Source organism: Apostichopus japonicus, chromosome 11, assembly GCF_037975245.1.
Source record: "Apostichopus japonicus isolate 1M-3 chromosome 11, ASM3797524v1, whole genome shotgun sequence".
NCBI classification, from domain to species: domain Eukaryota; kingdom Metazoa; phylum Echinodermata; class Holothuroidea; order Aspidochirotida; family Stichopodidae; genus Apostichopus; species Apostichopus japonicus.
Window position 1 is genome coordinate 13024811 of NC_092571.1, and position 18264 is coordinate 13043074.

Below are 18264 nucleotides of genomic sequence, written 5' to 3' on the forward strand. Positions count from 1 at the left end.
AGTGTGTGTAAACAACTTGACAGAAATCTTGTCAAATGTCACACGTATACCGTCATTGCAAGTTCAGTTGCATGCTAAGGCGATTTTGATTATTAAAGTGGTATGTTTCATTGGAGGTGCGAAATTCTTCACATATTTCATCCCCATGGATATTGGTTAATAATTCTTTTGAGAAAATTATTTAAATATCCCCTTGCCCTCCGCCCCCCCCCCCCCCCCTCACATACACATTTTCGCACGCGACTGGATCAATCGTATCCAATGCATAGTGTGAGTTTGATATTACATACCGGTAATAACGTAAGAAAGTTTTGCGTTCCACAAATTTCATGTAGGTCTAGTCTTTAATTGTTTTCATTATTCTGAAGTTATTTCCTAATTTGTTTATCATTCTGTATGTGAATTTCGTTGGGTAGATTAACTAGCGGTATTATGTTTTCGGGTGCCATCATCATAACTTTGCTTTAAACCTTCTTCAGAATATTATCAACAGAAAATTAAAATTCAGGAGATCTATGTATATTGCTTTATGCACCACGGCTCAAAGTCAGTGCTGTTTCCAAGTACCAAACCACCTTGTGTTTGCTGAATAATTATCGGCTCCATTGACGTCAACATGTAAAACATATCAGGTAATTTAAAGGGAAAGTGTGTCCCTACTCTTAGTGATTTTTAAGAGAAATTATAGAAGATAAAAAAATATTCAAATTTATGAGAACTATATCACAATATTTGTTATACTATATATATATATATATATATATATATATATATATATATATATATATATATATATATATATATATATAGAAAATCTAGACGTTCTTACGGAAGACCTATAGTTAATCCCCAAGCAATTAACCAATAACCGCGGAGATGCCCAATGAGAAGGGAAAAAATGCTGTCAAAAATAAAGAAGAAGAAAAAAGGATGGATTTTATAACTGTGCTTATAGTAAAAGACTAACGTAAACTTGGTAAGGACTTTTAGTAAAGTGCCGGAAAGTGAAAGACCGGCAAAGACAACTCTTGCCAAATGAACTGAATCCATTGTGGAGTTTTCAGAATGTTATATCCGTGTCATCTGAGCAAGATAGAAATTGTATACTCGCAAAAAACAAAACGCCCGAAAATTCACCGAACAAGTGAAACATGTACGCTCAATGCACCTATATCTCTCATACAGCGATGGTCTGGAGCATTGAATTCTACCGATTCAGAGGTCCGCCGACCGACTCGGTGCTGGGACCCTTAAACAAGCTGCGAACTTGGCCCTTGAGGGGGGGGGGGGATAAATAGGCCTACTAGCGTCTTAGAGGATATCGGCTTCTTGCGCCTTGGAGGCCTCGGACCTGCAGCGGCGCATCGGTTCCGAACCGGTCCATACTTATTAGCCAAACCGACATAAGGTCCCCATCAATTGGAAGGTTGGCGATAAGGTAATGATGGTTTCAATTACGAATACAATCAAATGAGTCAACATGGTTTCTCGACAGATGATGAACAATATTTCATTTTAACCTTGAATATAGCTGAATTAGAACTATTCTCTTTAATTTTAATGTGACGATCTTGGCCTGTCAATCTCTCATGATTGGGGAAACGTAATGGTAATTGATAACACTGAAGTACTTTGAGTTATAGAATTGTTGACAACGCGGTATTTGAGTACTAACACACGACCTTCGCTCTTTGGGAGAACAAGAAGTAAGAATATTTTAAATATTTCCATCTATATATATATATATATATTTATATATATATATATATATATATATATATATATATATATATATATATATATATATATATATATATATATATATATATATATATATATATATATGTGTGTGTGTGTGTGTGTGTGTGTATTTATATATATAATTTTATAGATGGCATATATAAATGCGTATATATAAATGATACTTAAGTAGGCCTTTTATTTCTTTTACAAAATGCTGTAGCTCTTAGCATCCAATTGCCCTCGCACTGAACTTACCGGGTAATAAGCGTATATGAGAGGATGGGAAGGGTGTTAGTTGGAGAGGGGGGGGGGGGGGGTTGACGGAATGTTTATTGACAAGAAATATATTCCAAGACATAAAGTCATTTCAAAGCTGCGTATCGTTCACAGGGAAGTTAATATCATGTGCTAGACTAGGTTTACCAGACACTTTGATTGATTATGGCCTACTACTCAGAAAGAAAGAAAATCTCTTCAATGGATATTAGAGGGTATAGGGATACAGTGGTCTACATGATATCACATTAATGTTGACTTGTGCTGACATTTACTTATCCTTTAAGTCATGTCATGAAACATTCGTGTTTCTACTTTACCCGCATAACAACATATATAGCTCTCGTCTCAGTGTACCAACTGCACCAATGTTGTTTATATATATATACTTGAATATATATATATATATATATATATATATACTTGAATATATATATATATATATATATTAATCTACTATGGGTCTCACGTATACAACGCAAAGTGTACCACGTGACGTGACGTACGGATTGCTAACCCATCATGTCGAAGCTACCGCAATCGACAGCGCAGTAATTACTCTCATGGAGCCTTCGGTGCGTGACGTAAACAAGGTACTCAGCCCAAAGTTGAAGAACATTCCTGAGAATGATCAGACGTTTTTCATTTCACGATGAAACACATTAATACTGGATTGAATATACCCTAAATAGGCCTTGTATAGCATGTGTCAATGCATGACTTCACAGGGGTTAATAACCTGCCAAGAGTATGAAAGCTATACGTATTAAGGGGCTTCTTGGAAAAAGAAAATGTCTGTGGAAACAGGTAACAAATTTCCTTGGGATTGTGACAAACAACTGAATGAAAGACGTCAAAAAAGGTGGTGAATAGGTGAGATACAGAAAAGTACAATACAACGACTGCTTCTGTACCTTAATAAACTATATAAGAATTGTAATTGGTTTCAGTGGAAGCATATGGTACGTGCTGCATGGTAATTAATTGATTCTCGAAACTACAAGGCAAGTTTATAACACAAAAACCCCATGCGATAAATTGTATCACGTTTACATATGTTTTATTTAAATGTTTTGCGAAAGTATATATCCTAGAGGCTTATAATATCTTCCTAACACCGGAAGGTGATATCTAATCATTATAGCAGCCAGTCGTTTCTGGGTTATTAGCTCATACAGCTAGACAATCTAACGATTGCATCTTGAGAGGAGATATTTAAAGAGCGACTTTAGGCACAAAATTAATATGATATTTTGTAGACTGTTATAAAACACTGTTAATATTCAAGGACATATATACTTCTATATCAAGTTTAAGTTTTGAGAAAGGTGCTTTTAATTTACACATCTGAGGGTTATCCGTCGATGAAAGTGGCTGGACTACTTAGTCTAACACTCCAATCATTATATCAGTTCTTCTGATGCAACACAAAGGTCAAAGCGAAAACATAAGAGTTTCATCACCTCAAATAACAAAATAGCAAGAAAACTCGCCCGGCATGTAAACTGCTCGAGCGAGACGTTAAAGGTATGCTGTATATTGGCCCCAAATATGCTAGATATTCAAATACGGTCACTTTGGTCAAAATTCTTAAACTGTTTTTATGACAACCTTGGAGGAAATTGTCCTCACTGTGACATCAGGGGCGTCGTGCGAAAATAAATTTTTTGGGGGCCCGTGAGCAGGTGATGACTATCTAAGCGGAACGCCACCACAGATTGGCGCGCAGCGTACAAGAAAAATTTTCGTCTGGCAGACCCCTCAGATTGCAGGAAACGGCACTTCCCGTGCCTTATGGCAGTAAGCAACCCCCCTAAAAATTGATAAAAATTTCCGGCATTTTTTTATTTTGGGAAATATAAGGAAGTGATCGCCATTTATTCCTGAGTTTACCAATTCCTCGTCTCCCAGAAGCGCCCAAAATTTAAGAAATCGAAACATTTTCGTGTTGGCTGATCCATGATCACCGCCCATGCCCGTGAGAAGTGGTGACTGGGTGAAGTAAACGCTATGCCGTTTGAAAACATGGGCAGAAAAAGCGAAAGTAGCGAAACTAAGGTAAAACGTGCGATAACGAAGTGATTATTTTCCAGGTTAATTGTGACTGTATCAAACGCGAGCTTAGGACAAACATATTCAAAGGCAATGGCATTACTAATCCCGATATGTCGTCTTTGAGGTGTGTGGAAAATCCGCAACGACCATCAAAGAGCAATTGACTATTTAGTCTACTTTTCGAAAACACTTTTTTTTTTAAAATTATGACAACAATTTATGACACCTTTGACAAAATTTGGGGGGGGGGGGCCTGTACCCCCGGGCCCCAATGGGCACGACGCCACTGTGTGACATTCAGTCATCTTGTGTGTTCCTTAAAAATGTATAAGAACGATTTGGCGAGTAAAGACCTCAAGGTATACTGTTTGAAAACTTCTTGCAATTAAAAGCGTGCTATAATTTGGGGCCTATATATACTGACTTACAGAAACGCCAAGTGCATGCATAGTGTATATTAATTACGAACTGTATTTGGTCACATAATAATACATAAGCCTATACCCCCAGCCATTGATTAAAGAATAAACATATGTAGAAAAGAAAAGCAACATGGTTGAGAATGGTTATACTGAAAGTACGTGCAACCTTAACAGACTTCCGTTTGTAGTCCTTGGAACAATTTGATCAATGAATGTTCGAAAAAAAAAAACGATTTTTTTTTTTTTAACGTACACATCTTCAGCTGTAAGTATACATTTTTTTTCCTTGTTTAGTTTTATTTTCGAGAAAAAAGCAAAATCGATTAATCGACATTTCGTCGCTTTAGATCGAGAAAGTCTACCAAGTTGTACCAATATGGTACGTTAAAGACATATATAGAACGGTATGGGAATATCGGAGTTTCAATAGTAGCATAAACAGTTACTTGTTTTTATAGGCTGTATATGTTGAACTTGAAAGGAGAAAAGAAGTTAAGATTAGGTGAAATGAAAACCAGATGTCTGGAAAAACCACGAGGAGATGGTTCGTTCATATATTATTAAAAATATCAACTTATACTGATTAAGTAACAATTTAAAGTAAACTTGAGGTATAAAAGTCCCTTGAATAGTCACAACAATCATTATTAAATTGATCTTTGCCTTGCAAGTTTATGATATTATATAATTTTTTTGTTTGCACTTTTTATATTTCCTTTTTAGTTTTCACTTAACTGTGTGCTATAGGACATCTAATATCGACCAACTTTTAACAAGGCACGGTGACAAACTAATTAAAATTTATTTTTCTTAAAGAAACACCCGGAATTAAATGTTTGATATGACTGGATTTCAAGGTGAATTGACATATTCATTCGTGATGTTTGCACCGATAATAATTGTCTGCAACATGCAGAATACATATTATACGTTACAATAACAAGAAACCTACATAAGCCAACATGCAGCACTCTTTAAGGTTATCATATAACCCAAAATGTTTAACATGCTTTAGTTTTGCAATTTATAACTCGTTCCCCACGTTGTAAAACAAGGAGCTCTAACATAATCCCTGTCAGTTCAGTTCCACAATTTATGCAACCTTTATCGCCGTATAGTGATTTAGTCAGTTCAAATTTACATCCATAGTTAACTACCTGCACTGTAGGAACATGAGGTAATAATAAACGAACAGCTATAATGAAAGAGGTCTCTTGGTTCAAGCACAAACGCCATCAATGTCAGTATTTCTAGCACAGCAACCAAAATCTTTGTAGGTGACGACCCCAGCCTTACATTCTGGGTATTCGGTCTCGACCCATCGATCATCCCGAGCTCCCCTCACCCACCCCCCCCCCCTGAAATGAATTAACGTTTGGTTTTCGACCACGATTTTCCATTGTATGAGACATTACATCACTCACGTAGTGGCTCTTCGAAGTGACTGTGGTTACAAGATTTCCGAAACAATGTTCCCCACCAAGAAGAACCTCCCTGGTCCTACTGGCTATTTTCCGTACACTGTCAAAGTAGGCCCTAGTCTATTTTTATATTTACGTTTTTTTTCATATTAAATTAAAATTAATTGCTAAACAATTCCAAAGTACCCTTTCTGCTATTTTTTTGCCATGTATTTGGGCAAAATTGAGATGGGTTAAATAAGGACCTTGAAATATTTCAGTGAGGAAATAATTTATGATTAAAAAAATATCATAATTTTCAAAAGGCCAGATAAACAGACTAAGAAAGTTGGTTTTAGAAAACAATTTATTTTTCTCATGAAACTTCTTCTTCTTCTTCACAATGTCCTTTAATTGATCAAGACATAATTTTAGTACTTCTGTGTTACCAAAGTCTCACGCATAATATTCTTCTATTTACAATCCTTTCTTACCTCATGGACTTTAGAATTACTGTGGCAAGATATCAAAAGGTAAGTTAAACGAAATTTAACAAATGAACTGATCAAACCAAACAAAAAATGTGAAAGAAAAGCAATAAAAACATTGATTTATCTGGAGTCGCAACAAAGTTACCTTTGTATGCAAGGAACGAAAAAGGAAAATGAAAATCTCCAGATTAATGGATACTTCACATCAAAATCAGACTTGTGAGCATAAACCGCCTGGTATGACACATCACTGATATGGTATGACACATGCAACACAGAAGGATCCTATGGGACATCGTACATCAATCAAATATAGATTCTCAGTGCCACAGCTTGGACTACACACACATCACATGCAGATCCTGTGTGGCACAGCCTGGACTACACATACATCACATAATGATCTTGTGTGGCACAGCCTGGACTACACATACCTTACATGTGGATCTTGTGTGGCATAGTCCAGACTACACAGATATCACATGTGGATCTTGTGTGGCACAGCCCGGACTACACATACATCACATGGTGATCTTGTGTGGCACAACCTGGACTACACATACATCACATGCAGATCCTGTGTGGCACAGCCTGGACTACACATACATCACATGATGATCTTGTGTGGCACAACCCAGACTACACATACATCACATGAGGATCATGTGTGGCACAGCCTGGACTACACATACATCACATGCAGATCCTGTGTGGCACAGCCTGGACTACACATACATCACATGTGGATCTTGTGTGGCATAGTCCAGGCTACACAGATATCACATGTGGATCTTGTGTGGCACAGCCCGGACTACACATACATCACATGCGGATCCTGTGTGGCACAGCCTGGACTACACATACATCACATGTGGATCCTGTGTGGCATAGCCCAGACTACACAGATATCACATGTGGATCTTGTGTGGCACAGCCCGGACTACACATACATCACATGCGGATCCTGTGTGGCACAGCCTGGACTACACATACATCACATGCAGATCCTGTGTGGCATAGTCCAGACTACACAGATATCACATGTGGATCTTGTGTGGCACAGCCCTTACTACACATACATCACATGCGGATCCTGTGTGGCACAGCCTGACTACACATACATCACATGTGGATCCTGTGTGTCACAGCCTGGACTACACATACATCACATGTGGATCCTGTGTGGCATAGTCCAGACTGCACATATATCACATGTGGATCCCACAACATGAGTAAGGCATGCACGCATACTATCTACGCGGTGCAGAATGGAAGTTTTGAAACTACTTCATCTATCTGCATTTGTCACATAAAGTAGAGACAGTATCCCAATCATCAGGAACCAACAGAAAGATAAAAGAACAAAGTATTTAATTAGAGCTAACACAAAAAAGAGAGGGAGAAATACAATAACTATAACTTAATGTCAACAAAATCTTGCTATGAGCTTCAGAATTAAAAAAGCATACTGCAATCCTTGTCTTACATGAATTTTCTCTTAATAATTAGCTCTTCTAATGCCATTAGAGTTGCCTCGCTATGAGTTACCGCATTTGTCTCCAGCATAACGAAGCATACTGCAATCCTTTTTCTTAGATGATTTCTCTTAAATTTTTAGCATTTCTTAATGTCATTTATAGTGTTGCTTCAAGTTGAACACTTTTTTAAACTGCAAAGTAAAAGGTTTGTACAGGTGAATATTTACTTATAGAAGTTTCTCATATAAATATTGAGTCATAACAATTTGTAATCAAAAGTAAAACTTGGCCATTTGCAATGATCTTCTTGCATGTCAGGTATTCAAGCAAGTAAAAGTGAGAGCGTTTAGGTATATAGCAATCTATAAATTAAAAAGGTAATTTCTTTCTTTAGAAGGTTGTGCTGATCATCATATAAATACATCTGTTGACTTGCAAATAACATTCAACTTGCACTACAACATCCACTGAATTACACAAATGATCTGTTTGAAATATCATTTGAACCTTTTAGCTTTGTGACCTCAATTTTCACCTTCATCATCTGGGTGACCCTCCGGGGGGGGGGGGGGTGGGGGTGGATGTTGGGGCCTGGGAAAGGGGATCTACTGGGAGGAGGCATCTCCATGCCATCGTGAGAAACACTTATATAATTGAGGGTGGTGCTCAGTCACCTTGTAAATTTGTGTTGTATTTTGTAACTTTTGATACAATTAATGTTGCAGATTTTTCCAATATTTTCCCCCCACAGATATCAACAATTTCTTTTTTTTTCCCACTATTGGGCGACTTTGCATTTTTTATTTATTTTGCGGGAGGGGTGGGGGGAGTGGGGGAAAGGGGAAACTCTCAAAAGGGGTGGAATCCCCACTTTGCATATCTGGGTCGTAGAGCATTTGTGTGCATGTCATATTAAGTAGATGCATTTTTTTTCAAATTTGCATTGCTAAAATGCATAATTTCTTGGAAATGACCCAACCTAGAAATAAATATACATATCCTCCTTGTCAAGCCATTAATTACGGCGTTTCCACCGTGTTTGTGATAAGTGACGTCCTCTTGACTAATCTAGAAACTCTAAAGCTATCTACACCACTGTAGCAAAACTGTCCCGACATGAACAATGGAAAACGTTGCTTTGTAATGTTATCTAACGGGGCAAAGGAAAATGCAACAGAAATACATAGATGTAGATGGATTTTATAAAAAAAAATATGGACTACTCCTTATAGCATGTAGAACACTCTCTTCTCCCCACCCCCCCCATCCCCACTTCACTCTCTTCCACCCCGAGAAAGTCTTCTTAACACTTCCCCAAAATAAACAGCATGATTAATTCATACACATGAGACTTCTAATTTATACAAAATTTACACCACAGAGAGGTATTTATTCGATTCATGGTAGATTCCAATCAAATAAAAGCACATTGGTTTTGGTAAATATAAATTTGTCAAATAATTAAATTTTTAATTTTTTTTGCTGTGATATTGCATATTGTACCATTTGTGCTTCCCGCTTATGTTACCATTGCTTGAACCACAAAGTTTAAAAAAAAAATCATAACTAAAAGTGCATAATTTTGATCACTTCGATAACCACTTTTATCCAAAGGCTTCGTTGCTTCTCTACAGGACCCCCCACGCCCCCCCCAAAAAAAATTATTGAATTATCAATATAAAATTAAAAAAAAAAATAAATCAATCAATAGTCACTAATCACTGTTTTATTGAATAAAGCAGCTTTCTAACTTTGGTTGCCAACTTTTTAAACCAATTTTGTTTTATCTTACAACTTTTTGAGTATTACACTAAACTCAAAGTAACCTCCCATGACTCTTACACCAGGTTTTATATTAATTTAGCAAAATAGTTCACAATTATGTTCAATTTGAATAATTTAATGGAAATGAACCTTTAATAGCCAAGTTTTTAAGACTGCACTGTTATGGCATTTCTGCATCGATTTGGGATCATGCAAGAGTGGAATTTAAACCCAGACGACCACTACTAAAAACAGAGGATGAAAACAAAACAGGTTTAAAAGTGATGTGAATGCTTTTATAGGATATAAACAAAATGGCTTGTGCTTTGTATAGGCCCCCAAAATACCTCAAGCTTTACAGTTTCAAACCCAACACTCTAAATTCCATTTGGACTTTTTTTTCCCTTTCTATTTTTGTCTTTTTCTATCACGTTCCAATCTCTCTTTTACTGCAATATATGGTGGCCTTAATAGATACGGCTACCCTCATTCCATGAGGTATATGGAAGTACTTATTACTAGGGCTACCTCATAGAATGAGGCAGCGCTTGTCACAGCCGTCTCATACCGGGTCGTCTTTACCCTGTGAGTTCCTGTGTAACTTCTCAGGGCTGTCGCAGGCCAAGTCTGTAAAATCCCTAAACACCTCTTGAAACGTCATGGTCTCGTCTCCTGGAAAACCAAGCAGAAAGGTACAAAAATGTGGAAGTTGAATAATATGGACACTTTAAAAAAATAGCATTTGCTGGATATACTCAGTGCCAACTAAAGGATGAAAGACACTTTCAATGGGACCGCATAAAAAATTATTAGAATATCTGGTTTTGAATTTCACATTCTTAAGAGTAGCTGGCTGGATTGCTATTACTATACATAAATCAACAAATTGCAAAAATATTCCCAACAAATGCACTCATGGCACATTTTGTGCCAATAAATTCCTTTTTGCCACAAGTGAAACTAACAGCTTGTAAATGTCTTTACCCAACCCCCTCCCCCATCCCTCAAATGGGGAGTTATCTCTACTTACAAGACTATGAGGGAAATGTCTCTGGATTGAGGAACTTGAATTTAAAATCAAATTAATGGTGAATTAAATTATAGTTTACAAATCAAAAAGATTATAGGGATTACTGAACCACATAATAAGTTTTTAATTTACCTGGATGCATCTCCGTTTCCCGAATTTCTTCATTTAATCTAGCTAGTCGCAACCTGAGTAGAAGCAAGACAAAGTAAACAGACTATTTAAGCACAAATTCAAGCATTTAAAGAGGTCAACTAAAAGCATCTCAGCTATTATTTATAACATCTTTTGACCAATGTAAAATCATGATAATTCTGCAAATAGCAAAACCCCATTTGGTGGCATTCTTGCTCTCCTTTGCAACATACCAAATCTACTTGAATTTACCGTTGCATCGAAAGAACTTAAAATGTGTTACTGATTCATTGTGTCATGGGATCGCCCAACCCTGTTAAAAGGATGGTGGAACTTTTATGTATGAAATGGCTCAATTAAAAATAATTTCCTTTCCAGAATAAAATATTGCAAATCTCAATTTAAAGACCATCAGACAGTCCTCTGGAAACGGTTCCTTTGTTCAATTTATGCACTTCATATTCCATTCTACCTCCACCCCCTCCGAACCCCCCCCCCCATCTCCTCACACTTCCCCATCATCTCCCCAGAACCTCTAAAGATGTTCCCAAACTCATTGAGCAAGCTTACAGTGTTACAATATCAGCATTAGTGGTGGTAATAGCTATCATAATAGGATCCTGGCCATCTACATCTTTAGCAGTCTGGTCAGCACCTCTCTTCAACAGTAGACAAACCATTCTGGTGGCAAAGAGAAACAGTTACAGATGTAATTTGACTATTGGATTTTTACAGCAGGTCCTTGTGTATCTAGGCAACAAACATACAGTATTGTGTCAAAGTATTCAAACACTAGAAGAACAATGTTACAGTTAAAAGAAGAAAACATTTAACAATGTAAAGAGATATAAACTTGGTTGTTGAGATCAGTAGTTCTTAGCTGGTTGCATTAAATAAGTTATTTGATGACTAGACTAAATAGAACTGACATAAAGGACATTAGAATTGACATCCTTATCTTTACTGAAAGCTTTCAACAGTGCCTTCCCAGTGGTTTTGGATCTTCAGGAATACTTTCAGATATAGAATAGGAGTACAGTTGACCATCTAAGAGATATGTCGAATGTGAAGGAAGGAGCGGGGGGGGGGGGGGACGCCAGGGGTAAGGTATGAGTGTGACACTAAAATACCTATAGTCATTTACCAAATCATTGACAAGCATGTATGGACACTTGTACATGTATAACTCCCCCACTTATATTTGAACTTACCCAGTGTTACCCAGCTGGGTGGCAAGATGAAGCACGGTCTGGCAATTCTGATCTGGAACATTTACTTTGGCACCATTCAGAAGAAGGTATTCAACTGCAGTAAGGCTGCACTGAGGGTCAAAGGTCAGACAACAAAATATGTCAATGTTAGCTTATTCATCATGAATTAGCTAGTCTAAGTCTGGAAATTAAAGAGCTCAAAAGAGGGTTGAAAAGTTTGAAGCATTTCTCATCTGGAAACTCTAAAACTTTTGCATTTTTACTCGCCCCGCCATATTCACTGTTCTTTGCTCAAATGGGGTATTATGTGCAACTTGGGGTATGGGGTATTATGTGCAACTCGGGGTATGGGGTACTATTGTGCAAGTTGTTAATTGAAACTTGAAATCTCAGCTTGATGCCATAGTAACTTTCAACAATCACCCTATTTTCATTACCTTAAAACTAACTGGTTGATTTTCTTGTCTTTCTCCCACTTCTGACCAGATTCAAGGTTCCACACTTCCTTTCTTCATCAAATCAGCTCTACCATTAATACTAAAACAAACTAGTTATACAAGCGATGATTTACATCAACAGCAGTGTTCCATAGACTGCAGTGTACGATAGATGGAGTGACTTTGCCTCTATCAGTATTTGAGAGTCTAGCAGTTGTAAACTTACCTTTAAACTAAACTAACCACTTTGTTATTTTCTTGGTAAGAAAAACAACACTGACAACCCAACCAGCTTCTTTACCTGGCAAAAATGTTGCGTATAGCAATGTTCCGCACATTATAAGAAGTTTCCTTAGGGTTGGCTGAATTCTTCCAGATGTTGGAAAAATTTAAGCTAAAGTTTTTGCTGAGCTCCTAATGTGCATCCTGAGCATCTATTCTGAGTGATGAGGGGTCTGGATCAGTTCCAAGGAAGATCCTGAATCATGAGACAAAAAACTTTGCGGATGTCTGAGCATAGATTGTTTTTACTCACCGAAGTGACAGCTTTATGAAGCGGTGTCCTCATTTTATCATTGTCGTCCATCTCGTTGACGTTTGCTCCCTGAGCGAGGCACTCACACATCTGGGGGAGGAGTCCAGATGCAGCGGCCTGACAGAAGAGATGGAAAGTCAAACGAGACATGATAAAAGGGGTAAAACACTCCTGAGAAATTAGCATATTGTGTATTACAGCAGAGGATAATTAAATTTCTTAATTGAAATCCTAGCTTCATTGGATAAGCTATTAAATAGATTCTTTCTCACCTGTGACCTGATTTTGAAACTCTCTTTCTGCTACTTAACGACACACCTGTGCTACTATTGCTTTTATGCACACATTCAATCAGGCCTGTGATTGGATGACGTCATAATATCACACTACTCCCTTGATGCTCTGCAGTGAATCGGATATTCTGGTGCATGGTGGCAAATAATATCATACCAGTAAACGGAAGAGAGTAATAATCCACGATGAAGGGCCCGGAGTTGTTATTCATTCTGCTGTTCTTGCCAGATGCAAAATTTACAAAATATCACAACAATTCCAAATCTCACATTTTCACGATACAAAATGCTATCAGGATGTGGCTTTTGCCTAAAGTGGGAGAAAAATTCCAGCAATTTTGCTAATGCCATCAACTTCATTCAGCCTCCAGAAAAATTATTTTGTTTTACTCATTTTTCAGCATTTATTGGAAGGCTCTTAGGTAAAAAATGATTGTTAATGGTCTCTTTCTATATTTGCCTTTTAGTTTCTATTCTTTTCCTTTATGGTGAGAAAATGACAAAACTTTGAATAACTGTTAAACCCATTGGATTTAGATTCTAATGGTCCAACAAGAATGAAGTTCTTTCTACTTTGCAAAGTTGTTAACCATGGATTTGCACAGAAAATGTCTCTACTCGATAAACTGTCATTACAGCTCTCACTTTCTCCGGTAAAATATTGCTTCTTAAATGCAGCATTCTTTGCTAAACAATAATTGCTGGCAGGGCAGTCGTAAATGATTTCTACATTAAAAGACAGCTGATTTATATGATGCAAAGCTAAACTATTCAACTTTGCATTTCACAAGTTTCTCTTTGCTATTCTGTGACAAAATAATATCATTTCTTATGTTCTTATATATTTTTTTGCCATTGTTTCATTTAATTTCTTTATGCCTGTTATAACAAATCCTCTTGATGAAGCCTGTAATGGGTTTTGTCTTTAACTATAACACACTTGATTGAATCTCCAGCTATTTATCTAGTATTGAGCAGCTTGCAAGAAAGGGAAAGTCCAGCAGACTCACAATATAAAGATTTTGCTGAGGACTAAATGATGGTGTTTCCCCATTTGTGGGCGAGTCATCCATGTATTCAGCATCCGAGCTGTCACTTGTAGCGAACCCTGTCAAAGAGAAACGAGAAACACAGATTAATTTGATGGTTCTCTTGAAGAAAATTATTTACCATTTCAAGTTTTCGAATGTTCAAGGTGACCCAGGACATTGCATAATGCTATAATAACATACATGTACATGATGGGTGTGAATTGCTACTGAAATATTGTTACTGCATTAGCTCACGAAAATGTCACAAACATGGTATCAGCTTCAGGAAAATATTTGAATCAGCTTTCAGGAAAATACTTGATATCAGCATCAGGAGAATTACTTGATATCGGCATCAGGAAGTATTTGAGACCAGCATCAGGAAAATTACTTGATATGAGCATCAGGAAAATACTTGGTATCAACATCAGGAAAATTACTTGATATCAGCTTCAGGAAAAATTACTTGATATCAGCATCAGGAACTACTTTATATCAGCATCAGAAAATACTTTATCTCAGTATCAGGAAAATACCTGGTATCAGATACAGGAAAATACTTAATACCAGCTTCAGAAAAATCACTTGATAAAAATGCACACAAAATGATGCCAAAAGCATCAACATGTTACTAAAACTTGATAGGATCAACTCACAAACTGGAACACCAACGAGAAATCAGTGTAGGATATTCTTCACAGTTAAACCAAGATGCCACCAACTCAGAAAATGGTGCAAATGGCATCATCAATTTGGCAATAACTCCAGTGAACATATTACAAGCAGCATCATGCAGCCAGGCTGCATAAAACAATACAATTGTGTTCCACATTTTCACAACAAAAGACACCACCCTGCTGGACTGCCGAGATAATTGTGTTTCACTGATGTCGACCAAATATCTTTCTTGAACATCGTTATGAACGTCAGTATGCTGCATATCAAATACGTCACAAGTTTGTATCAAACCAAACGTGATGACACAAATCATACCCACTGTAGTGGTAGAAGAAATTAACCAACTCAAAACAAGCCACTGTGACGGTGGGCAGAGGGAAAAAAGAGTGACAAGAGAACCAGAGACCTTTTGGAGGAAGCCAGTACTGTACATAATCTAATTGGTGCAATGAATGCATCCTCCTGGCACATTCAAATATATTGTCTCTAACACTCCCAACTTGTCCTTCGTGCAAAACACAAAAATAAACTAACATAAATCGGGTGATGCAAAAGTGGTTATTGACAGAGAGGTCATCTAGAAGAGAAAGATACTAATGAAAATTAAAATCTCATATTTTACAGAATTGTGTGTTCCACATTCCAATTGATACTAAGGCAAAACAACGTCGAGCAGGTTAAATTTTGATCCTATTGCTAGAAAACTTAAATGTAAACTTTGTGAAGGTATATATTTTGCACTAAATTTATAGCTCTGTATCTATAGAAAAAAAAATCTTCCTTCTGATTCCTTCTGAAATATTGTGTCGGTTTTGATGATTTTGCTGGTAATAAACTACTGAAAAGGTTGTTACCAGGATATGAAAGAAGATAGTAGCACATCTTTGGCAATTTAGCCAGTTAATGTATGCAAAGGGAAAACTGGCAATAAGTGATAGAAACTATATTTCTTCAGCCCTACCCTCGTGCATACAAAATTGCTACTTGGGACAGTATTTTACACAATATTACATACCGTACTTCCACATGGCATTTTACACAATATTACACACTTCCACATGGCATTGCAACTGTCATTTTGTGTGAAAGCAGAACCTTAAGATTCTAGTAGAGTAGTTAATTTTTTTTTCTGTCAGGCTATGGGCGGAGAATTGATGGAGGGGGGGGGGGGGGTTGGTTCGGTATCTGAATAAATTTTGAGATTTTAGCCCATATATGACATGCATGCACACGGAGACAGGCTACACTGCAGTAAGAGGATACAGCGAGGTATAGCTCCATAATATCCTCTAACCGCTCATATGAATACAGTAGAAGTTTGCTACAGAAACTACTTCATGGTATGAAACACAATATTCCACATGGCCTTTGAACTACTTGTATCAGTATCTTATAGACTAACACATTCAGTGAAAGCATTAAGTATCCTTATTGCAAGGCTTTGGGATGGGAGAGGGAGGGGGTGGGGGGGGTACAGTCAGGTAGGGTTCATTTCACATTAGGACCCAACTAATCGGCATCTATGGGTATCTCTAATATTACAATAAAAAAGGCATGAATTCAATAACATATGAGAAACGGGCACAGCAAAATTACTATTTGCTGTACTGTATGTACAGAATCTACCATCATGAGTTATAGGCCAGCAGAAAGTGTCACTGGATTCAAATCTCATTCTAATCAATAATATTTTGGCCCTTTCAAATTTCGATCATAAAGTCTTATTCAAGTTTTCTGTTCGTGATTTAAATCTAAATTTACGAAACGGATAGTTTTGAATTTTATCGGATCAATTAACTACTGCTTCTTTTAAGTCAGTGTACAGTACTACCATGGATACAGAACATTTTTACCATTTTTGAATAAAATTCCAGACAGTTTTTACAGACGGAAAGTACAAGCAGAGACATGATCAATTCAAAAGATCGTTACCATGCAACATTGCAAAATTCTACTATTTGTCACTGAAAATACAAAATATTCGGCACTACACTGCAAATATAACGTACTGTAAATATACATCAAATATACACAAAATAGACCAAGTTGCACATGCAGTTTTTCAGGTGAACACAAAACACACATCACCGAGGCAAACTATCTGGTTGAGTGAAATGTAAAATCAATGAAGGGAATCTGTGTGAAAGCTATACTGGTGTACTACTGAATATGCATACCATGACTCCGTATGACCATTCAAGGGCTGAAACAGGGACAAGCACACTGAAACATGGGCAAGCACTGAGGCATGGATTTAAGCAAGTATGGCCAAGCACTGGAACCATGGACAAGCACTGAAGTATGGACAAGCATTCAAACATAGACAAGCACTAGAACCTTGGACAAGCACTGAAGAATGGACAAGCATTCAAACATGGACAAGCACTACAGTAAGTATGGACAAGCATTCGAACATGGACAAGCACGGGAACATGGGCAGACACTAAAGTATGGATAACATTCAAACATGGACAGGCACTGGAACATGGGCAAGCACTGAAGTATGGAAAACATTCTTTAGTAATTCATTCATTCATTCATTCATTTGATTGACTTTTCTTGACATGTGCACAAAGTATTTCTCAAATAAATGTTCAGCAAATTTTACATGTGTTTACAAATTCATTAAGAGGCAACTCATCATGACAAAGGTTAAAAAAATGTTATATTTATTACGGTACATGTTTGGAATGCTGAGCTGCTCTAAGATCAATATCATCATCATCATCATGTTTAAGCTCCCAAGCCTTAAAATGATTGTTCATATGTTAATCCATTGTTGTACTTAACATCCTCTCTACTACCCAACGTTACCTTCAGACCAAACAAATTCCTTTTCGCCTCTTATATTGAAAAACAAGCAACACGAGGATGAACCCTGTTTGATCACACAAACTCTTGGGTGAAGTCTGCACTTTATTGTTAAACATGTTATTTATGACCACATGTAATGTCAGCACTATCCTACTGATCTATATGTCGAGTCTTGGGGAGTTGGTCTTAATGGTCTCTGTGTGTGTGTGCTAAACTTGGTAGCTCAGCCACTTTAATTAATGAGCCTCCAACGATCAATTTTTAATTATCTGTATGTGTGTGCTAATCTACGTAGCCCAGCCACTTTCATTAATGAGCCTCCAACGATCAATTTTCAATTATCTGTGTGTGTGCTAAACTAGGTATCCCAGCCACTTTAATTAATGAGCTTATAACGATCAATTTTCAATAATCTGTGTGTGTGTGTGTGCTAAACTAGGTAGCCCAGCCGCTTCATTAATGATACTCCAATGT

General features: G+C 37.1%; 1 protein-coding gene across 4 annotated transcripts in view; it reads right to left on the reverse strand.

Annotated features, from left to right (window-relative positions):
• Positions 1-8685: 8685 nt before the first annotated feature.
• LOC139975603 (arf-GAP with coiled-coil, ANK repeat and PH domain-containing protein 2-like) overlaps positions 8686-18264 on the reverse strand; it is a 67416-nt gene continuing 57837 nt past the window's right edge. For all 4 annotated transcript variants that reach the window (XM_071983640.1, XM_071983638.1, XM_071983639.1 and 1 more), the window contains 6 exons: positions 14278-14375; positions 12975-13091; positions 12003-12112; positions 11362-11472; positions 10792-10844; positions 8686-10301 (listed from right to left, as the gene is read on the reverse strand). In XM_071983640.1, coding sequence (XP_071839741.1) covers positions 10192-10301; positions 10792-10844; positions 11362-11472; positions 12003-12112; positions 12975-13091; positions 14278-14375 — 599 coding nt within the window. In that variant the 3' untranslated portion in view covers positions 8686-10191. The remainder of the gene's footprint in view (positions 10302-10791; positions 10845-11361; positions 11473-12002; positions 12113-12974; positions 13092-14277; positions 14376-18264) is intronic.